This window comes from Corythoichthys intestinalis, chromosome 16 (genome assembly GCF_030265065.1).
Source record: "Corythoichthys intestinalis isolate RoL2023-P3 chromosome 16, ASM3026506v1, whole genome shotgun sequence".
NCBI classification, from domain to species: Eukaryota; Metazoa; Chordata; class Actinopteri; order Syngnathiformes; family Syngnathidae; genus Corythoichthys; species Corythoichthys intestinalis.
This window is the reverse complement of record NC_080410.1, coordinates 38961276-38984472: the sequence shown is the minus strand read 5'-3', so window position 1 is coordinate 38984472 and position 23197 is coordinate 38961276. Positions and strand designations below refer to the sequence as shown.

General features: G+C 40.8%; 1 protein-coding gene across 2 annotated transcripts in view; it reads left to right on the top strand.

Moving 5' to 3' along the window:
- The window catches only part of ints1 (integrator complex subunit 1), a 47592-nt gene that overhangs the window by 4402 nt on the left and 19993 nt on the right, over positions 1-23197 (top strand). For both annotated transcript variants that reach the window (XM_057817228.1, XM_057817227.1), the window contains exons 4-34: positions 97-293; positions 377-514; positions 1414-1573; positions 4423-4528; positions 4591-4777; positions 4863-5008; positions 6945-7086; positions 7167-7343; positions 7409-7517; positions 7594-7714; positions 9989-10066; positions 10138-10295; positions 10399-10495; positions 10572-10663; positions 13089-13149; positions 13224-13421; positions 13489-13618; positions 13758-13937; positions 14459-14608; positions 14685-14864; positions 14946-15050; positions 15164-15331; positions 15428-15539; positions 17917-18075; positions 18153-18299; positions 19066-19164; positions 19253-19377; positions 19450-19704; positions 19774-19933; positions 20116-20247; positions 20331-20502. In XM_057817228.1, the coding sequence (XP_057673211.1) occupies positions 97-293; positions 377-514; positions 1414-1573; positions 4423-4528; positions 4591-4777; positions 4863-5008; positions 6945-7086; positions 7167-7343; positions 7409-7517; positions 7594-7714; positions 9989-10066; positions 10138-10295; positions 10399-10495; positions 10572-10663; positions 13089-13149; positions 13224-13421; positions 13489-13618; positions 13758-13937; positions 14459-14608; positions 14685-14864; positions 14946-15050; positions 15164-15331; positions 15428-15539; positions 17917-18075; positions 18153-18299; positions 19066-19164; positions 19253-19377; positions 19450-19704; positions 19774-19933; positions 20116-20247; positions 20331-20502 (4441 nt within the window). The remainder of the gene's footprint in view (positions 1-96; positions 294-376; positions 515-1413; positions 1574-4422; positions 4529-4590; positions 4778-4862; positions 5009-6944; positions 7087-7166; positions 7344-7408; positions 7518-7593; positions 7715-9988; positions 10067-10137; positions 10296-10398; positions 10496-10571; positions 10664-13088; positions 13150-13223; positions 13422-13488; positions 13619-13757; positions 13938-14458; positions 14609-14684; positions 14865-14945; positions 15051-15163; positions 15332-15427; positions 15540-17916; positions 18076-18152; positions 18300-19065; positions 19165-19252; positions 19378-19449; positions 19705-19773; positions 19934-20115; positions 20248-20330; positions 20503-23197) is intronic.

The following is a 23197-nucleotide window of genomic DNA, read 5'->3' as shown; positions in this document are numbered from 1 at the left end:
ATTTTGAAATTTGGCCGAATTAGGGGTCTCAGAGCTGAACTTGTCAAGCCACCTGAGTGTTTTCCACCATGTTTTTTTTCTTTCTTCCTGCGCTAGTGGCACCAGCGCTGCTGCTGGACGACATTGAAGCAGCTGAGTCTGAGGGCAACGACGAGCGTATTGAGGGGCTTCTGTGCGGCGCCGTGAAGCAGCTTAAGATGAACAGAGCTAAGCCGGACATCACGCTGTACCTCAGCCTGATGTTCCTGGCCAAGATCAAACCCAATGTTTTCGCTACAGAGGGAATCATAGAGGTACAGACTTCATTTGTTCACGTTCACAACCGTAGATACAGATATATTCTTTTTCTCTCTCTGGCTCCACGCTTGCTTTTTAGGCCTTGTGCAGCCTCCTGCGTCGAGACGCTTCTATTAACTTCAAAGCGAAGGGAAACAGCCTGGTGTCCGTGCTGGCCTGCAATCTGCTGATGGCTGCCTACGAAGAAGATGAGAACTGGCCTGAGATTTTTGTCAAAGTGAGGATGGCCGATTCTGAAAAGTGTTTTTATTCTGCTGCTTATTTACCGAATAATGCTGCTTCAATTAATCGAATAACTCGAGTAATTCGATTAGAAAAAAAGCTTTAAATCAAATTTTGCAGCTTCGAGTATTTGTTTAATTAGAGTGGCGTTGTAATGGTTTGTTTCGAAAGTGTTTGCATTTAGTTTTATTGATTTGGGTAGATACAATGCCTTCTTGTGGCAGCAGTGAGTACGACATAACTCATTTAACATGGCTGAATCCAGCTGCTCCCGATTAAGACCAACATACAGTAATTTTTTTTTTTTTGAGCTAGTATGTTTTTTAATGCATTCTTAATCTAGATATGTTGAGCTGTTTTTTGTGGGAATATGTGTTTGAACAATTTGTTAAAAGACCTGTTAAAAAACGGCGTTTTATAGCATTTGAGCTAGCAGGCTTTTGCTATGTAAGTTAGCCAATTGTTCTCTAGTCGCACTTAGATCCTCTTTTTTTTTTTTTTTTTAAATACCGTTTGATGCTAAGCTTAGGTATTTTAATTTACTTTTAGATTAAAGTGCAATCCTGCATAGTTTGAAGAGGCACTCGGGGAATTTTATTTTGTATTTGCATTTAATGCTCTTTTGAAGGTGCAATCTTAGCAAGCCTTTGTTTTACATCACCTAAAATTTATTTTGCAACGCATTAAATGTTTCTAATCCAATTACTCTGTTATTCAAACTAACAATTTGATAGATTAATTCTGCTAAAATAATCGATAGCTGCAGCCCTAATGCCGAATCCCTCCCCCATGCGCCACACCTTCAGTGACATTAAAAGAATGTACATACAGTATTTAAATTGTTTAAAGATAAAGGAGACAATAGTTATGCATGTTTCAAAACATTTTCTTTAGGTGTACATTGAAGACTCCCTCGGGGAAAGAATCTGGGTGGACAGCTCTCACTGCAAGAACTTTGTAGACAACATTCAGACAGCTTTCGGCACCAGGATGCCCCCCAAAAGCATGCTACTGCAGGCCGACACTGGGCGTGCTGCTGGAGATCTCAGTGCAGGTATTGATGCTGGGGTTTTTTTGTGGATACTATTCTCATTAGAGTGTCGGGTAGCAGATAATATCGGCTAATAAAAGCATTTTAAAAAGATACGGGATAATATCGACACCGGTTTTTCATTATCGGTTTTGGGCGAATATGCATGCTACCTTTAACCCTTTAACACTGAACGTGTCAGCGGTGACGTGTTTACGCATATCAGCTTTGAAGCCATGTCACGCTGTAACTACGTCACCCACGTGCCGCTGGTTGCTCTCATTTGAAAGTGCGAAAGTTGATGTCCACACTAGTTTTTATTTGAAGTCAATCGACCACGTAAAACGGGTGATAATGTCATTTGAGTTCTATAGTTTTATTGCGCTCATAAATACGGTAAGCATTAAAACTAGGGATGTCCCGATCCAGGTTTTTGCACTTCCGATCCGATACCGATATTGTTTTGCACTTCCGATCCGATACTAGCCGATACTGATACTGGCCCATCTGAGCATGTATTAAAGTTATCTAGCCTCCTTACTTAGTTGTCAGACTCATGTTGAAAAGGGTTTTCGTACTCTTAATAACAACTAGCCAGCTGAATTAGGTGAGTTTGAATAACACACAATGGTTGGTAACAAGAAACTGACTATTGAAAGAAATATTGAAGACTGTCTATTAAGAGATAAACAGAAAACATTATCAATAATAAACAGAAATGGCATAGTCAGTCAGTAAAACGTGCAAATAATATAGTAAACTGTCTTAAAAAAGCAAAACACAAACAACCTCAGTGGAAAATCCCACTAACCCCCCAAGCTATTAGCTGCTTTTAATGTTTTAATGTGTGTTTTAATGTAAAAATTGAACAAAAAGCTTCTCAGGCTTAAATAAACGACTATTTCAGTATCAAGTTAACAATTTAAAACAGTAAATAAAATACTCAAGTCCCCATTCTGTGTCAGCAGCTTTAAACTACATTCAATTAATTTAATGTTGCGAATCAACTGTCAAGTTGTTAAAAATTTTCCTGTTATTCTATAATTTCCCTTCTGTCTACTTTCGACATGTGAAAGTTTTAAAACTGTTTTGAAGATAAAGATTTAAGTCAAGATTTTGCCGATTTAGGAGTATTTTTATGCCGTAAAATGCGGACCGGAGTTTAGGAAAAACAAAAACTGGAATCGATTATGTAAATCGGTTCGCTGGAAAACCCGGATCGGATTCAAAAAATCGGATTAAAAAAAAAAAAAAAAAAAACTGGATCATTAGTCTTGATCGGAATTATTCCGTGTCGGCCGATCCGATACCGATGCACATTTTTTTGCGTATATTGGCGGTTGATCCAATCCAAATATCGGATCGGGACAACCTTAATTAAAACGCTGCATGGACCATGTGTTTATCTTCATATTTCCATCATTTCTTGTTCTTTTTCAAAACCGAAAGCAGCACGAAAGACTACATATCCCAAGAGGTAAGTAGGATGAACCTAATGTGAACATTTTTAATACGTTGCCGAGCTAGGCGGCACCTAAGCAAAGGGAGGCATGCGAAGCGAGCACCGGCCGGTTGGATTGAGCGAGCGACTTTGAAACGTGCGGAATGTATCGAAAACTAAATTTAGCACAAGCTAATGCATTATTTTATTAACTCAAGGAAGAGGATGAGACATTTTTGTCGTTGTTTTCCTTGGATGAGTCGGCGTTTCGGCGAGTAAAAGTGACAGCGCGCAAACGGCGGAAGAGTGGGCTGTGTCCTGTTCAAGAGGAAACTTTGAGTCACAAAGAAAAAAAAAAAAAACTATTGAGTCGCCTGCCTGAAAAATTTTAACTGAACTACTTGTCATTATTTTTTTAAATACGTTTTTGCAAGGTTATATTTGATTTTTTTTCTTCATTATCAATCTTTTCAATTTGTATATAGATGTGTGTGTTCGAGAAGCTTGATTGCATGCTTATACTTTTGATAAGGTGATGGGTACAATACCTAACCTCTCAAAGAGATATCCTCTAAACCCTTTTTGTGTTAGATGATGTATATATATAAATTTTAAAAATAAAATTCTCACTATTTTGCACTGTATATTACCTGTTTTGACCGTGGTATGTGTAAAGGCCAAAAACGCCTATGACCATACTTGCTGTTTGTGTTGAATTGTCAAACATAAAACTATTCAGTCTTATCTTTTTCTATTGAATGTTTATGCTAACAAGTTGAATAAATATTATCAAGCTTCAAAGCGGTTGGTCGAGCATGTTTGGTTGTCAATGGGACATCAACATGACAAATTTTGAAAAAAGATTTTAGGAATTTTATTTGTCTTTTTAGGTCCAAAATGTTGATTATAATTGGTCAGTGAAGAAAATGACAGTTTGGACATGGAGGTTGTGGTGTCCTAAGAAAAGGGACCCAACCTGGCCATTGTGAACAATTTTTCTTTGAAATATAACGGCAACATCAAAGGCATGCAAATTCAGCCAAAATAGGCTTAGGTGTTAAAGGGTTAAAGTAAATGTAGAAGCCTTCTGACTTTGTACAAGGGTTGGTCACAGCTTAGCACAGCAGTTATGCTTATCGATATAGTGGCGCAATACAGGCACTTTTCCCGTAACTTCAGTTGAAATTGTTCTCTTATTTTGCACAGAATGTTCTTTTGGAAAACCTTGAAGTTGTTAAATTTATCATTATTAAAACAGGCAAATGGGCATCACAATACAATTAGCCATAATATGTTAAGTCCACGACCGCATATATGGGTATCGGTTTGATAACGGTATCTGATTTTTGGAGGTGGACAATATCGAGATATACGTTAAAAAGTCATTATCTGACAACTCTAGTACTGATAACACAAAACTATTTTACTTTAGGTAGCAGCCCCCATCCATCAACTCCTGATGAGGACGACAGCCGGGCAGAGCTGCTTATCGCAGAGGAGAAACTCAGCCCAGAGGATGAAGGACAGGTTATGCCAAGGTAATAAAACAAATCGATACTAAACCAGAATTCAATTCGAATTCATTTTTGGCTCACCGTAGGTACGAGGAACTCGCTGAGAGCGTGGAAGACTACGTGCTGGACGTCCTCCGTGACCAGCTGAACCGTCGACAGCCCATGGACAACGTGTCGCGGAATCTGCTACGTCTGCTGACCGCAACGTGCGGGTACAAAGAGGCTCGCCTCATGGCTGTTCAGAGACTTGAAATGTGGCTACAAAATCCAAAGGTATTGACTCAAACATTGTTATATTTGTGAGTCATTTCATGGACTATTGGTATTCTTTTATGTTAACATTTTTGCACTGGAACAGTTGACCCGGCCGGCTCAAGACCTCCTCATGTCGCTGTGTATGAACTGCAACACGCACGGATCGGACGACATGGAAGTGATCTCCAACTTGATCAAAATCCGCCTCAAGCCCAAAGTGCTCCTCAACCACTACATGCTCTGTGTCAGGTCTGCCAACCCACATTTTCAAAACTGTTAAAATTCAAAATTACTGTGCCTTGACTTACCTGTGCCCCATTATACACGTTTTATTCTACAACAGCCTTTCAGCTGTTCTAATGTCTTTAAAGGGAACCTTGGACTTAAAGACTTGTAGGCTCAAATAAGCCACAATTGTTCTCTTTTACTAAAATACGTTATCTGAAGCACATAAAATATAGCAATTGATTTAAAAATCTATAATATATAGTACATGTTTTGACCAATGGAGGCGCCATGTTTTAAGCACGCAATGTACGCTCGGGGTGATGATGTAGATTGTCACTGTCACTCGACGAATACTACCGGGTTACAGCAATTCCTTCTACGTGACGAGATGTCAAACACATGCGCTCATCGGTTAAAAGCGGCAAGTACTTACTATTTGTGTTTTTATTGAGTCTTTTATTACCTTTTCATTGCCCCAAATACTTTTTGCATGTGTTTCCCTCTCATACTTTTAACCATTGTATTTTCTTGTGGTAGCTTTAAAGCAGATCTGTTGACCACATTAGTCACGTGGCATATTTAAACCATTCTTATTTGATATGACTATGTTTATGCATTTTCTTAAGGAATCTTTAGCATGTTCTGTCTGTATGCATTTAAACTAGGGCTGTCAAACGATTAAAATTTTTAATCGAGTTAATTACAGCTTAAAAATTAATTGATCGCAATTAATCGCAATTCAAACCATCTATAAAATATGCATATTTTTCTGTAAATTATTGTTGGAATAGAAAGATAAGACACAAGATGGATATATACATTCAACATATGGTACATAGGGACTGTATTTGTTTATTATAACAATAAATCAACAAGATGGCATTAACATTATTAACTTTCTGTTAAAGCGATCCATGGATAGAAAGACTTTTAGTTCTTAAAAGATAAATGTTAGTACAAGTTATAGAAATTTTATATTAAAACCCCTCTTAATGTTTTCGTTTTAATAAAATTTGTAAAAATTTCAATCAAAAAATAAACCAGTGGCCCACCATTGTTGATATCAATAATTACTTACACAATGCTCATGGGTGCTGTAGCCTATAAAATCAGTCGCACCCAAGCTCCAGCAGAGGGCGGCAAAACTCCATAAAACACAATTAACATGTGGGCATTTCTCTGTACTGTCTTTTAAACCTGTCTGAGCAGGGCATGTGCGTTAATTGCGTCAAATATTTTAACGTGATTAATTTAAAAAATAATTACCGCCCGTTAACGCGATAATTTTGACAGCCCTAATTTAGACAAAACAAGCTGAAAGCGCAAGGTAGTACTTTGGGTGACAAATTTGCCTCTTGTAGCACATTTTGGCAGGACAGTTTTTTTTCCCCCTTCACCCGTCTTATCCCGTCTTTCCTGTTCATTTTGCTTTTGCTGCTCGTTTTGTGAAATATCGACAGTGCTGTCATGCCTATTAATGTTCCTCTCGGGTTCAAATTGACAGGGTTGAACAGATGAAATGTTTATGTCGCTAGAGTCATACTCTGGAAGTCCGGCAGCATATACATGTGACGTCACCGCCCTGCGACGTCAACAACAATGGCGACCTACCAGTTAAACTAATTTTACATATTGTATAAAAACTAAAACATCAAGCGGGGTTTCAATATCAATTTATTTTAACTCATAATAGCGTTAATCTTTTAAGAACTACTAGTCTTTCTGTCCGTGGATCCGTTTATTTTCATAAATGAATTCATCGGCTGCCATTAACGCCGATAGACGTGCAGTCCTTTTGAATTCATTGGACGTCTATCACAGTCAATGGCTCTGAAGCATGATCATTCAATGCTAGCCATCTCGGGTCAAATGGATTTGATATGTTTCGCTGTCAATGGCAGTGAGTGAGTCTAAATAAGCTGTGAAGAAAGATTTCTATTGATATACGTTTTGGCAGGGAGCTCCTGAACGCGCACAGAGACAATCTGGCCACGATGGTGAAGTTAGTCATCTTCAATGAGCTATCCAATGCCAGGAACCCCAACAACATGCAGGTTCTTCACACGTTGCTGCAGCACAGCCCGGAGCAGGCACCAAAGGTGCTTTTTATTGTGACGTTCAGATTACCATTAGTGACATCAAGAAAGAAGGCCCAATATAAATGTTTTTTTGTTTGTAGTTCTTAGCGATGGTCTTCCAGGACCTTCTCACAAACAAAGATGACTACCTTCGCGCTTCGCGAGCCCTGCTAAGGGAGATCATCAAGCAGACAAAACACGAAATCAATTTCCAGTCCTTCTGCTTCGGTTTGATGCAAGAGAGGAAGGAGGCCACCTACGTAGACATGGAATTTAAAGTAAGCGTGTTGTCACCCTTTTGCTTCTGTTCTCAAGTTTGATTTCGTTCCCCTTCTCCCTGTAGGAGCGCTTTGTCATTCAGGTAACGGATTTGCTTACCGTGTCCATGATGTTGGGCATTACAGCTCAGGTCAAAGAAGCGGGCATTGCGTGGGACAAAGGAGAAAAGAAGAGTGAGTTAATTTTGTTATGACATTTTGAACCGTAGTTTTTTTTAATGTGAGGCTTCTTGCTGATGCTTTACTTCAGACCTGGAGGTGCTGCGGTCCTTCCAGAATCAGATTGCCTGCATCCAGAGGGATGCTGTTTGGTGGCTTCACACAGTGGTTCCCACTATCAGCAAAGTGGGTGCCAAAGACTACGTCCACTGGTGTGTAATGACGTCTCAGAGCCATGGTTGTTTTCGTCAACTATGACAATAACGAAAACATTTCGTCGACGAACAATTTATACAGTGACGTGACGATGACGAGCTAAAAACGTGGCCTGGGAGACTAGAACATAACGAGACGAATGGCAATTTTTGTCTGACGAGATGACGACGAGACGAAAATGCGACAGTTTCTGTCATATGTACACAATGCGTGACATTTTCATATTGTACGTGGTGTACGTCCGCTTACATCGTGGCAGTGTTTGGGTCAGGTTACTCATTTTAGATGTGCTGCGCCTACCTCACTCACCTCACCAGAGTTTAGCTAGTGTTTCAAGCTCGGCTAAGCTCCATCTGGGTTGTTTTAAACACATGGTTAGACTTTTCTTATCTTGGCAAGAGAATTTGCAATTTTGCTGTAGCCTCTAAAGCAGTGGTGGGCAAACCGGTCCTCGAGGGCTACAGTGGGTCCTGGTCTTTGTTCCAACTGATTCAGCACAGACAGTTTAACCAATGAGGTTTCAGTGGAAACAAGAAGCACCTGACTGCAATCAACTGATTGCACTTGTAAGAAAACCAGATTGGTGAAAGGCTGTCCTCATGATAGGTATGAACAAAAACCCGCACCCACTGCGGCCCTTTGTGGAATAGTTTGCCCACCCCTGCTCTAAAGGTGTGTGCTGAGTGATCATCACACACTAAATGTAACTCATAGTGTTAGCATAGCATTCGTGTAAGCATTAGCATCAACTTTAGCGTGGCGAGCATCCTCTTAAACGCTCGGACACTTTTTTTTTTTTCCCCACATACAGTTCATGGCTTTTTGGGGGGTTTAATTGAAAATACTGTACTGCTTTTCCTGCCGAGTGTGTATTAACATCACAAAGGTGGGTGTTGTTAGTCTAAAGTCACAAAGTTAGGTGTTGTCCTTGAGTCTACAAGGACATTGCCAACTTCGTGACATATCATAGCTACATATTGTAGCTTCTACGACAGGGGTCTCCAAACCGGTCCTCGAGGGCCGCTGTGGGTCCTGGTTTTTGTTCATACCGATCAAGCACAGACCTTTTAACCAATGTGGTTTCTACTAAAACAAGCAGCACCTGACTGCAATCAACTGATTACACTTATAAAACACCAGATTGGTGATAAAGGTGTGGTCTTGTGGAGTAAAATTGTTGTTGGAGTAAAATCCTGCACCCACTGCGGCCCTATCTGGAATAGTTTGGAGACCACTGTTCTACAACTTAAACCAGACATGTCCAAAGTCCGGCCAGGGGGCCAAATGTGGCCCTTGGTCAAATTTCATCCGGCCCCCAGCCTCTGTCATAAAATCAATAACGTCTGGCCTGCACACAGACTTAATAAATTATGTAAAAATGCTACCAGCATATGAAGTAGCTAACACACTAACTGCTGCTCCTCATTTATCCACTAAAAGGCAGCAGCACTCTAAGCAACATTACCCCATGTGACTCTTTACTTCCAATTTTCTAAAATGGCGACAATCCACAAAAAAAGTTGACTGCGACGGCCGACGCCTCAAGGTTAGGTGGAAATTGGACTACTTCTTCACTAAAATACGCAACAGCTGTGGCTGCCTCATTTGCAAAGAGGCAATCGCTGTTTTTAACGAGTTCAATGTGAGGCGATATTACCAAAGAAGACACGCTGACATGTACGACAAGATTACAGCGAAGAAATGTAGTGAGAAACTGAAGCAATTTGAAGCTAGTTTAATTTCACAGCAGTAGTATTTCGCAAGAGCCCGAGAGTCGAAAGAGAACGCCACAAAGGCTAGTTGCGAGATTGCTGAAATTATTAATTAAAAAAAATAATGAAGCAAATGTGACACACAGAATGGCTTGCTAAGATTTGCTTAAATATATTGTTCTACGTAAAAGACGTCAGCCAAGGTCGGCCCCCCACATTTTTACCACACCAAATCTGGCCCCCTTTGCAAAAAGTTTGGACACCCCTGACGTAAGTAAACACTACAATATGTACTCGTCTAGGTTCATTCGAAATTATTGACCTTGATTTATATTTGGACTAAAATTTGAATTTTACAGACGAAAATATTTTAAGTAATTGTCGACTAAAACTAGACGAAGACGAACACATTTTGAAATGACTAAAATATAAGACTACTAAGTATTTTCGTCCAAAAGACTAAGACAAAAATTAAAAGGGCTGCCAAATACAAAACTGGGGCTGAGCAGTGTTTTTCAAACCATAGCGTCGTATTTCTGATATTTCTTCTCTCCACAGCCTTCACAAAGTACTTTTCACAGAGCAGCCTGAGACCTACTACAAGTGGGACAACTGGCCGCCAGAAAGCGACAGGAAGTGAGTTGCCATTGGCCGTCTTTGGGCCGGGTTTGTGCTAGACTAGACTGAGCCGTCTTTCTTCTCCTCAGCTTTTTCTTGCGCCTCTGCTCCGAGGTGCCGCTGCTAGAGGACACTCTAATGCGCATCCTGGTGATTGGGCTGTCTCGCGATCTGCCGCTGGGTCCTGCGGACGCCATGGAGCTCGCCGACCATCTGGTCAAAAGAGCCGCTGGTGTTCAGTCTGACGGTGTGTAATGTTATGCTTATTTTTTTAATTTAAATTTCAGACCATTTACTAGGTTAGGCTATGGGTGAATTACTGAATTTTCTTTTCCCCTCTTTTCAAACAGATTTAGAGGTCCTAGTGGTGGAACGGATCCAACTCATTGACGCTGTGCTTAATCTATGCACATACCATCACCCAGAAAATATCCAACTTCCGACAGGGTAGTGTACTTTTAAAGCAGTCACATGCCAATGTTCTTTGCAGTCACACATAACAAATTAATTCAATTGTTTGAAGGTACCAGCCGCCAAATTTGGCAATATCCACCCTTTATTGGAAAGCATGGCTTTTGCTGCTGGTGGTCGCTGCATTCAACCCACAGAAAATAGGTACTGAGCCTTTCTGGTCAAACCTTGCTATTTAAAGGGAACCACAGACTTGTAGTTCTTAAAAGATAAATGTTGGTATGAGTTATAATTAGGGCTGTCCCAAACGACTAATTTTCTCCCGATTAGTCAGCCGACTATTTTTACGATTAGTCGACTAATCTAATAATTTATTTATTTATTTTTTTACCAATTTAGCAATGAAACTTTTGTTGACGCTTATCAATTCACAAAAAACATATTGGAACACTCAAATTATTTATTAAAGTACAAATAAACACGTAAATAACAATAATAAATCACAAATAAACAATGAGTTCAAATGCTGATAGAATTAACTAGTGTAGCATCCCGATTGAAAAGATGGTCTCTTAAACTGATGGTTTACAACTTTTATTCCATCCTTGATGTAAACACACTGTAAGAGCTACGGTGCACACAAATAAAGCAACACAATTAGAAATTAACAAAAACTTTTCACCTTTTTCCTTTTAAACCTTATTTATATATCAATGAATTGCCTATATGAATTGCCTTTACCTTAATTTATTACCTTATCATTGACAATCTCTCCCTTGAGTGCAATTACTGTATATACTGTATATATTTATGACCTTTTAACCTTATATAATTTTCTATACCATAAAATAAACCATAACATGAAATAAACCTTTCAATTAGCATTAAGAACAATACTAATAGCACTTATAGGCCCATTGTCAATGAAACATTATTATTTAGTAAGGCGACAGCACCCTCTGGTGTACAAAAAATGAAAGAAAAAAAATTACAAACTGCGTGAAGGCGCTTGAGGTGTTTATTCACGGCCGACGTGCAGCCAAGCTTGGCATTAAAGAGGACACAAGAGTGTACTCTCCTTTGTTTCTTTGAAATAAGGCAATGTTTTGGACACTCTGGTGCGCTTTTTTTGGCTTTGTGCCGCTTTCCCCGCTTGCAAACAGAGCATCCGACATTCTAACTTTCCACGCATATATTTTTTTAACCCTTCATTAACCGTCGACGGGATGTTGTGCTCGTCGACGGATTTACGTCATCGATGACGTCGACTATGTCGACTAGTCGGGACAGCTCTAGTTATAATAATTTGATATTCAAACCCCTCTTAATGTTTTTGTTTTTTATAAAATTTTAAAAATTAGTTTAACTTGTAGAGCGCCACTGTTGTTGACGACGCAATGCACACTGGGCGGTGACGTCACTGAGCAGCACTTCCATACTTCCACAGTGTCATTCGTTGGCTAAATAAACATGTTGTGGGTTCTGCCCTTCCAATTTGAAACCGAGCGGAAAAGTCATGAGCAGGACAAAACTGTCGATATTTCAAAAAACGAGCAGCAAAAGCAATTAAATTAATGTCTCCAGCGGGATTCATATTCGCAATTCCCATGCGACAGACGAGCGCGTAGACCACAGGACTATACTTCCACATGATGTCAGAGTCATGATTTTACTTATGAAGCAACTGCACGTGTTGTCTATCTGCTGTAAAACCTGAAAGGGAAACGCGGCTGGCTTGACTACGGAATTAAAAAACGCGGCTCACTTCAGACAGAAAGCAGACAATAATTACGTAGAGATTGCGTAAAAGGGTTTATTGAACACACACACAAAAAAAAACGCGTGATCGCGAAAAGGAAGACACAAAATGGGTCCATGACAGGAGGTCGTGATCAATCAAAAAACACGGTGAGAGGCAGACAAACAAAAATAACAAAGCAATGATGCAATTTACAACGAAAAGATATAAAAATTGTCAAATGGCAGCAAGTCAATATCTCGACAAGCCGCTTAGGATCGGTTGAAAGACACTGCTGATGAGCTGGGATTGGATGCAGATACGACGTTGGGAACTCATCCCACATTTCTGTAACAAAACAGTGACCAGCAGCAGAATGTGACAAAATCATGTCAGTCGTCGTACTAGCTTTGCTTGCTAGCTTACACAGCTATTCTTCCAGTCGAGGCCAACCGCGTCATCACCTCCAGCGTGCATTGCGGTTGTAAAACATGGCACCCTCCGTAGGTCAAAACATGTACTAAATAATATAGATTTTTTAATCAATGGCAATAAAACATGTTTCTAATGACATATTTTACTAAAAGAGCACAATTGTGGCTTATTAGAGCCTACAAGTTTTTAAGTCCGAGGATCCCTTTAATACACATGAATTGTGGGTTATTTGCTTCGCCTGCAAACATGAAAATTTTTGTTCCCAAACACTGAATTTAATACTTAAGATTGTTTGCCCGGATCTGTTTTAAGGACATGTTCACATTGAACTCCCTCACTGCGATTGACAGCAATAAAAATAAATTGAGTTAACACGGAAGCTGAACACTTGAGAAACAGACTACTTTTGCTGACTACATTTAATGTAGCTTAATCATTGATTATTTTCCTGTCCAGGCTTGACTGCCTGGGATGGTTACCCTACCCTGAAAATGCTCATGGAGATGGTTATGACCAAGTAGGCACCCGTCACAGTACTCCAAATTATTCTAGATTTTGTAGAGCTCAATTTCAACATTTACATCTCCACAGCAACTACACATACCCCCCTTGCACAGTGGCGGACGACGAGACAAAGACAGAAATGATCGGGCGTGAGCTGCAGATATCGCAGCGGGAAAAGCAGGAGATCTTGGCGTTTGAGAGCCACTTGGCCGCCGCGTCTACGAAACAGACCATCACGGAGAGCAACAGTCTGCTCCTCTCTCAGCTCACCAGTCTGGACCCGCAGTAAGATCATACAACTGAGGCGACGTAGTAGTAAGTTCAAGTGGAAACATGAAGTGTTTGTGTTCAGGGGTCCGCCTCGTCGACCTCCACCTCAAGTCCAGGAGCAAGTGAAGACTCTTAATCAATCTCTACGCCTTGGCCATCTTTTATGTCGCAGCCGCAACCCAGACTTCCTGCTTAACATTATACAGAGACAGGTAGGGATGGGATTGGATACATATGTACACAATGAAAATACAACAAGGCGTGAAAAATTAATAAAGATACTACAGATTTACCTTGATAAAATGTGAAATACTGGGTCTAAAAGCCTCTGAAATATACTGCTTCATACAGGCTTCCTCCCAGTCCATGCCGTGGTTGGCCGATCTAGTCCAGTCCAGCGAGGGGTCCTTAGACGTGCTTCCTGTGCAGTGCCTGTGTGAGTTCCTACTGCACGACGCTGCAGACGACAGCCTGCAATTGGATGATGACGACGAGGGAGGAAGCAAAGAACAGAAAGCAAAGAAAAGACAAGTACAGTACTTTGATATTACTGTTTTTTTACAGTGGTTCTCAAAGTGTGGTACGAATCCCCCTTGTGTTACATAGGCTCCTTCTAGTGATGTGCAAAAGATTGACTGAATTAAACATTCAAACTTTTTTCAATTCGCAATAGTGCATGAATCAAGTGCAGTTCAGTTGTATTCAGTTTAAACTACATAAGAGTCATACTTAATGTTTAAGAACTGTTTCTGTTAAAAATTTTTAAAATAAAATCTGCAGTTCAGATACTCAAACTCTGGCTTGTAAAAGTTGCTAAATCCTCTTTTTTTCATGAGCATTTTGGCATATTAGACTATTTAAAAAAATTATATTTCATTGCCTACCATTGACGATGATAGGCATCCAATTCATTTGCTCTGTCGCTGACAACCCTCCCAGTAAAGATGGATGGGACGTCTCATGCCGTTAACAGCAGCCAATGAGTTAATGTTACCCCCAATCGTGGTACTCAGAGAACTTGCGGTTAAATGTTTGTCATTTGTATCCGACAGAGGCAGCAAAAACAAAGGCAGCTTCTCGGAAGGCTTCAGGATCTTTTGTTAGGTCCCAAAGCTGATGAGCAGACGACGTGTGAAGTTCTGGATTACTTCCTGCGCCGCCTTAGCTCCTCTCAAGTGGCTTCAAGAGTCCTAGCAATGAAGGTAATTTTTTCTTTTATTGCCATTTTGCTCTGGACGTATTGTGAGGAAAATTTTAACATTCAATGTGTATGTGCAGGGCTTGTCACTCGTGCTGACTGAAGGGGGCCTGAAGGACGGAGAGGAACGAGACCAGCCCATGGAGGAGGACTCCACCGATGCTGAACTCTTGCCAGGGTACCAGTGGCTTCTGCAGGACCTCCCTAAGCTCCCCATGTTCGACAGTGTCCGAGGCATGACATCCACCGCCTTGCAGCAGGTCTGCGTTACAAATATGAAGAGATTTGAACACCTCAGTGGAGAGTTTGCATTTTGAAAGTTTGTGTTACCTCCAACCAAGGCCATTCACATGGAGACTGATCCTCAAACCATTAGCGCCTATCTCATCTACCTGTCCCAATATGCGCCAGTAGAGGAGCAGGCCTCTCACAACGACCTTGCTTTGGTACACGTTCAGATTCCTATTAATAAATGTATTGTGACACTTAAGTCACTTTAGCTGTGCCAGTACCTTTGCCCACTAAATGTTTGCAAACACAAACTTCTGCTATCTTGCAGGATGTGGCCCGGCTCATTGTGGAGCGCTCCACCATCATGAACAATCTCTTCTCTAAGCACTCCTGTAGACCTGAGTCCGAGGCTGTCCTCAGCGCTTTCCTCTCCATTTTCTCCACCTACATTAGGAGAATGAGGAAGACCAAAGATGGGGAGGATCTGTACAGCTGGGTATAAGCAAGCCCCATCAGACTTCATACATGAGGTTTGGGCTTCTCAATTTGGAATGTTTAGTTACAAGGTGTGTTGTTTTTTGTTTTTTTTTAGTCAGAGTCACAAGATCAAGTGTTTCTGCGCTGGACTACAGGAGAGACTGCCACCATGCACATCCTTGTCGTCCACGCAATGGTCATCCTTCTTACTCTGGGCCCTCCTAAAGGTAGTTCATGTCTAAAATGACCTTACAAGTGGGATTTTTTGAGCAACACAGTCAAAACAAAACACAAAGGAAATACAGGTAGTCACCGGGTTGCGAACGAGTTCCGTTCCTACGCTGGCCAAATAACCCCGATATCCGCGTAAGTCTGAATAAACCCTTTAAGTACCCCTAAATACCACCAAAATGTCAAAATAACGATCCAAAAACATGTACTATACGTCATTGTACTGTCCTCGCCAAGATGTTGGTGCTAAGCCCTAGCGACACAGCGAGCTAAGCTGCGAAATGACGATATCGGACGTCGGTGTGGTTTGCTGACTTGATTCAGCTGCTCATGACATCAACACTTGCAGATTGAACTAAAAATGAAACTAAGTTTCTGCTTAATAACAGTAATTTAAATGTGCGTTTATAACTAGCTGCTGATATAGCAATAACAATTCACACAATTGATTAGTGTCTATCAGTTAGCGTTCGCACATCATCATAAACAATCACATAAACTCGCCCCAAGTAAAACGCACAATAAACAGTACAAAAGGTATTATATACAGGTGTTTCCTCTGTAGATGCTTGACAAGCAACAAATGTGAGTGCAGTAGAGGTGTGGAAAATAATCCATATGGATTGTGGTCGAGATACAAAGGTCCGCGATGCGAGTGTATCGATTCATTCAGTGTACATCGATACAAAGACGGCGTAAAATCAAGATGCATTTGTTCGCTGTGTGTTTTATCGGTAATCTTCAACGTTGCATCGATATTTTCCACGTTGGACTGCATTGTCCTTTTTTCCGAGGTGTCTTGAATGCACCATCAGCTAGTGCTACAAGTTAACATGGCGGAGGGTAGCAGCAGTGGCGCTGAAGCGAATCAGATTTTCAATGCACCCTCAAAGTTCAAATCCGTAGTTTGGCAGCACTATGGATTTTACAAGAAACATGGCAGACTTGACAAGACTCACGTTATTTGTAAAGAATGCCGCGCTTCTAAACCTTACAACGGCAGCACAACAAACATGGGAACTCGCTTGAAGAGACAGCATGGTATCGACGTCGCGAAAATGACAGAGCAGGGGGCTAACAACAAGACTGGTTAGAAGGAAGAGAAGATAACTATTATGGCAAGAACAGTAAAGCTACTACTTTTGTGAAAAATTATTATTTATTGTTATGTATGGACATTGCACTTAAGACACTCTGAGAGTGGTTAGTTTACAGCAGATGTCACTGCCAAGTTGTTTGTATTCTTCTTTTCACAAGCAGTTGTGATTTGTTAAAGATAGACCTAATTGTGAAAGGTCATTATTTGTTATTGTTTTTCATATTACTATTTGGGATATAGATGGACATTTCACTTAAGAGACTCAGTGAGAGTGGTCAGTTTAGAGCAGATGCCACTGCCAAGTTGTTTGTGGTTTTCTTTGCACAAGCAGTTGTGTGTATTTCATTTTAGGTTTTGTCTGGCAGACAGGTATGTAGACATTGCAAAGTGTTACTTTAAGTCACTCATTGAGAGTGATTAATGTTACTGTAACGTTTACACGTACAGCTTGTTTAAGCTATCTTTGTCTTGTTTTACTCTTATATTAATAAACCAAAGCCTTTTGTAACATACTTAATTGCCATATTATTTTTTTTGTTTGCTTGCTTGGTAGACAAAATACGATATATCATTTTTGCTTCCCACTGAATCGCATTTGATTGAACTAATTTATCAAAAAGCATCACAAACAGGTATATCGCACTTTATCGAAGTGCATCACATCGTATCGGGAACAGGTTGTATTGTATCATATCAAATTGGGACGGAGGATGAATCGTATCGCATCGTATCAAAAACATGGATTAATCGTAAGTATCGTATCGGGCAGGGATTCAGTGTATCGCAAATTATATCGTATCGCTGGCAGGGCATCGAGATGCATATCTAATCGCCACAGTAATGGCGATCCACACCCCTAGAGTGCAGGCTTCCAGCTGTGATCTCTCTCGGTTGTATGACTTGCTTCCCCGTGTGCGTGCGTGCGCGCGCTTCCTCGTGTGCGCGTGTGCGTTCTTCTTCATGTGCGCAAATACTTTCTTCTTCATTTGTATGTATATGCGCTCTTTCTCGCATGCGGAAGTACTAGCTGGTTTACGCTTCCTCGCCAAAATAAAAGCATGCATCAAAAAACAAAGTCAACATTATTTAAAAAAAAAAAAAAAAAAGCAAAAAAAAACTGGAGACAAAATGGCGACGAGACTCCGGCGTCGTAAAATCGAAATCACGTAAGTCGGGTATGTCGTAACCCAGGGACTACCAGTAATGAAATGAAGCAAAATATATTGAGAGTTTGGATTTTTTAATAAATATTACTTTTTGTGTAAACACTGCAGGAGAGAGTGACTTCTACAGTCTTTTGGACATTTGGTTCCCCGACAAGAAACCATTGCCAACTGCCTTCCTGGTGGACACATCAGAGGAGGCCCTGCTGCTGCCTGATTGGTTGAAACTGAGGATGATTCGATCCGAGGTGCCTCGATTGGTGGATGCAGGTACTGCTTTGACTAAAATGTGTTACTCCTCTTACTTTCTCCTTTTTTAAATATATGTGATGTCCTTTCATCCTCAGCTTTGCAAGACCTGGAGCCTGAGCAATTGCTGCTGTTCGTGCAATCATTTGGAATTCCAGTCTCAAGCATGAGTAAACTGCTGCAGTACTTAGACCAGGCTGTCACTGTTGAACCACGGGCGCTGGAGCAGAACATCATGGACAAGGGTAGGTTGTTGTTGGAACCGGTCTCCTGTATGTTCCAAGAACAAGAACCAAGCACGGTGAGGCAGCATTTAGTTATTATGCTCCTCACTCCTGGAACAAGTTACCTGAAGGTCTGACGTATGCTCATGCTGTTAGCTCCTTTAAATCAGGGCTAAAACACAGCATATCCATAACTGTCTATATATTTCAAGCTATTTGCTTTCTATTCCTTTTGTGCTTTATCTCCACTGCTGATTTCAATTATTATTATTATTATTAGTAGTAGTAGTAGTAGTAGTAGTATTTTTCTTTTTTTATTCTATTCGTGATTAAATGCGATTTTTATGTATTTTATTTCCTGTTTCGATTGTCTTTGTTTTTATGTTCTAATGATTTAATGTGATTTTTATGATCTTCATGTGGTGTAAAGCACTTTGAATTGCCTTGTGTTGAATTGTGCTATATAAATAAATTTGCCTTGCCTCAATTCCAACAGTGATAGACCAACAAGAGGTGTTCTAAAATTGAACTGTTCTTACATAGGCCATACAGTAACTTTGGCGTATTACAACCTACAACACCCAAAATAAGGAAACGCAGCGAAATGATCGGCCCTCCTAGTCCAAATGGATTGGACGTCTATCACCGTCAATGACACTGAAACATGATCATTCAATACCAGCCATCCCATTTAAAATTGATTGGATATTTATTGCTGTCAATGGCAGTGACTGACAATGTCGTCATTGACTAATTACACTTTGGTCGTATATTTACTTTGCGACAGACTACATGGCCCACCTGGTGGAGGTGCAACATGAGCGAGGTGCCACTGGGGGGCACGCTTTCCACAGACTGTTGAGTGCCTCTCTTCCACCGCAAAAAGGTCAGGTCGTCCTCTCTCTGTTGACATTTTTACCTCTTGGCGCTCAAAATTGATTCCAATTACTCCAAATTGTTTTTCCTTCCCGCAGATGCCCCTGAAACAAGTAAAGCCAAAGTTAGAGTGGAACTTCCGCACGGCTCTGTTAAGATCAGAGCAGCCACGCAGCTTCCGACTGTCGAGCCTGATGATGACCTAACAGGCTTGTTGCTAAGGGTAGGAAACAGCTTTTGATGTGTTGTACATGGTGATCTTTGCAAAATATTTGAACTCACATATTTTTGGCAGATATTCCCGTTAAAGACAGAGCAACGCTGGCCCGGCCCACCACCTAGCCAGCTCTCTTTGGCCTTGCAGCAGGCTCTGGCCAAAGAGCTGATGCGGGCCAAACAGGGTCAGGTTCACCAGGGCGGGCTGGCTCTGCGTCTCCTCCAGGCCATCGCCACCCTTCTAACCTCGGTCCATGCCGGGCCCATCGTCCTGTCCATGCATCGCAACCACGCCCTTGCCTGCCCGCTCATGCGCCAGCTTCATCTCTACCAGGTAAACATACAGTACTATTTACTATTCCATATTCCAAACTTTTTCAATGACATGTCATTCCTTCATCAGCGCCTCGTGCCGCTGGACGTTTCCTTCTCTTCCCTATTCCTCAAAGTCAACGTCGAGATGCTCATCTGGCTTGACAATCCCTCTGTGGAAGCTGGCCCACTAAAAACTCTGCTTAAGTCTTTTATTGGCCAAAACTCTCACACACACAGACACAATGATGGTGAGTGCCCCCATCTTTGGAGATATGAGATATATTTTACAATAGAGCGTACCTGACTATAAGCTGCACAGCCCAAATTTCACAAAAGTTAAGAAAAGCCGAGTGGCCCGCCAGGCTTATGAAGCATTAGGGGAAATCCTGAGATAGATATTTGAAGTTCATGTTTTTGCCCTGTGTTTTAGTACGCTCAGGCTTCCTCCACCTAGCAGAAGCGCTCGTGTATCGCAGTGATACCGAGGTTCCACTGAGAGCAATCATAGCGATGCTGAAGGCTGGAGAGAGATGTAACGCAGAGGCGGAGCTCATTGGCAAAGGTTGTAATGTTAATTTGTCCAGAATGACATAATTCATCCTCTTATTTTGTGCTACTACTGAACTTTGTTTGACTGTTTTTCAGTCTTGCAAGGTCTGATGGAGGCCAAATCTCCGTATTTGGAGGAGCTGTTGTCTCTGTTAATGACGGTCAGCTCTCAGAATGGGACAGCCGGCCCGGTTGCCATGGTTATTTCTTTGCTGCTACAAGAAAGCGAAGATTGGGCAGTGAAGAAAGACCCAGATGCAAATTCAAAGTGAGCAATGCATTTTAGGCCAACACAGATAGTCAAAACATGACTAAAACGCAAATATTTTACACTATTGCAAGTAACACTTCAAGTTGGTTTGAACATTTAATTCAATCTTTTGCGTACCACCAGAGGGAGCCAGCATCCAACTAGTGCAGTGCTTCTCAAATAGTGGGGCGCACCCTCCCAGGGGGGCACAGAGCAATGCCAGGGGTGGCGCGTGTGACCTCGGGTAACATGCTTTTTTTTTTTTTTTTTTCCGTACTACAATAAAGTGTACTTGCACATCCACTCAGTGGGTGGCAGTGGCGCTCTCATTTTCAGAGTGCGCGCAGTATTTTTGAACAAAGCAAGAGCGCACACAAAAGTGATATGAAGAGCGGTGCGCCGTTCGAAAGCCGTTTTCCGGCCGGATTCACGCAGCGACCCACTGTCTTCTCCTGTTCACTCGTGTCCGCCCGAGAAGTGCCGTTGTCGGCTTGGGATCGTCACGACGACCGCCCTCACCTACGGTTCTCCCTCGGCCGCCGAGAATGCGCTTTTTTCGGGCCGTTTGCCTTTTGGCTTTGACTTTTAATATAGTGGGAGATGAGGAAAGACCACTGTTTACTGAGTCTAAAAATGATTATAGCGGACATTCTGAAGCCAAATCAAATAAGACGCCACTTAAAGACATTAGACCTCAATCTCATTGATAAGCCGCTTGATTGTTTTTCAGCGAAAACGTGCCGAATATTGCCAGTTGTCACAATCGTCCCGCTTTGTCAGTGTTATATCAGTAAACCAGTGAGCACTGTGGTGATACTGTGAGCAGCGAAAATAAAAACTGTCCTTCTGTCCAAACACACTTTTTTTTCCTTCTATTCAGTTTTGTTTTTTCGGTCAATTTTTTTGGCATATTGTCCTCAAGAGTAAATGTTTCTAATCAATTAGAATGTGTTATTATTTACTGATTTTATTAAATTTTATTTTTCAGTGTCAAATGGTAAAAAATGTACCTTGAGTATACTTTTACAGTTTGGATGTGACTTTTTTTTTTTTTTTTTTAATTCAGGCAAATTGATGCGCGTTAAGTCTTTTCTGTTACAAACAAAACAATGATAATAAAGTTATACTTTATTATAAGTTGATCTATGTTACTTTTTTTCTTTTATAGAAAAAAAAGACAATGTTAGGATGAGGCGTACTTATAATAGTAATATTATAGACAAATCATACTATTTACAGTGGCGGCAGAGAGTTGGGGGGGGCGCGAAACATTTACGTCCACCGGGGGGGGGGGCATAACAGAACATAATTGAGAAGCACTGAACTAGTGGTACAATTGTCATACTGTTTCAGAACCACTGATTTAATCCTACTAATTCCGTGCTCTCTTCCATAAAAATACAGGTAGTCCCCGAGTTGCGACGTACTCAATTTACGCGATTTCAACTTCACGTTGCCCGAGTCTCATCCGCCATTTTGTCTCCAGTCGTTTTTTTTTTTTTTTTTTTAAGTCTCATAAACCGTACCTTTTTGTACCTCACAGTATCTTATTTTTTACTTTATTAATATGACGTGTTCTGTCCTCACTAAATGTTAAGTTGTTCAGTTCTATAGACATCAAACAAGGCAATTGTGCTTTTTGAAGCTTTTTAATTTTTACAATTTGTAAAGCTGTAACACATACAGTGCCCTCCATAATTATTGGCACCCCTGGTTAAGATGTGTTTTCTAGCTTCTAAAAATTTTTTTTAATTCAAATAATATGGGACCTTAATGGAAAAAAAAGAAAACTCCAACGCTCAATACAAGTGCATCCGACCAAAGCATCATCTGACCAAGATTGAGCTTTTTGCAACAAACACTCTAAGTGGGTCTGGCGTGCCACGAAAGATGCGCATGCTGTAAAGCACCTCATACCCACTGTGAAGTACCGGGGTGTGGGTCAGTGATGCTGTGGGGCTGTTTCGCTTCCAAAGGCCCTGGGAACCTTGTTAGGGTGCATGGCATCATGAATGCTTTGAAATACCAGGACATTTTAAATCAAAATTTGTTGTGCTCTGCCCGAAAGCTGAAGATGGGTCGTCACTGGGTCTTTCAGCAAGACAATGACCCTAAACATATGGCCAAATCTACACAGAAATGGTTCACCAGACACAAAATCAAGCTCCTCCCATGGCCATCTCAGTCCCCAGACCTTGTTTTGTTGGCAAAAGGGGGTTGTACAAAGTTTGATGTCAAATAATTATTTCTTTATGTGGGATTTTTTCTCCACTGAATAACTGCACTTGTATTAAAGGTTGGAGTTTTCTCTTTTTTTCCCATTAAGGTCCCATATTATTTGAATTCAAAAAAATATATTAGAAGCTAAAAAACACATCTTAACCAGGGGTGCCAATAATTATGGAGGGCACGTATGTACACTTATGTTCAAAAGGTACGCATTTTAACAGTTAAACACTTGACACAAAACAATGTGTTCAAACGTCCATGTAGTCTGATCAATATGTAAATTTAGTAGATTAAATTAGCCTAATTTAGAAACAAAAGTCCGCTAGTTTAAATGCTACGAATGCTAAGGTATTTAAAATTCTCATAGCAAATCGCTCACACGTAACTTAATTACAAATGCATACACAAACATATATTAGCTAAAACAATTTACAGCCTTCTGTGGGCCAAACCAGAACACAGCTGTCCTTTATCTATGTCAGAC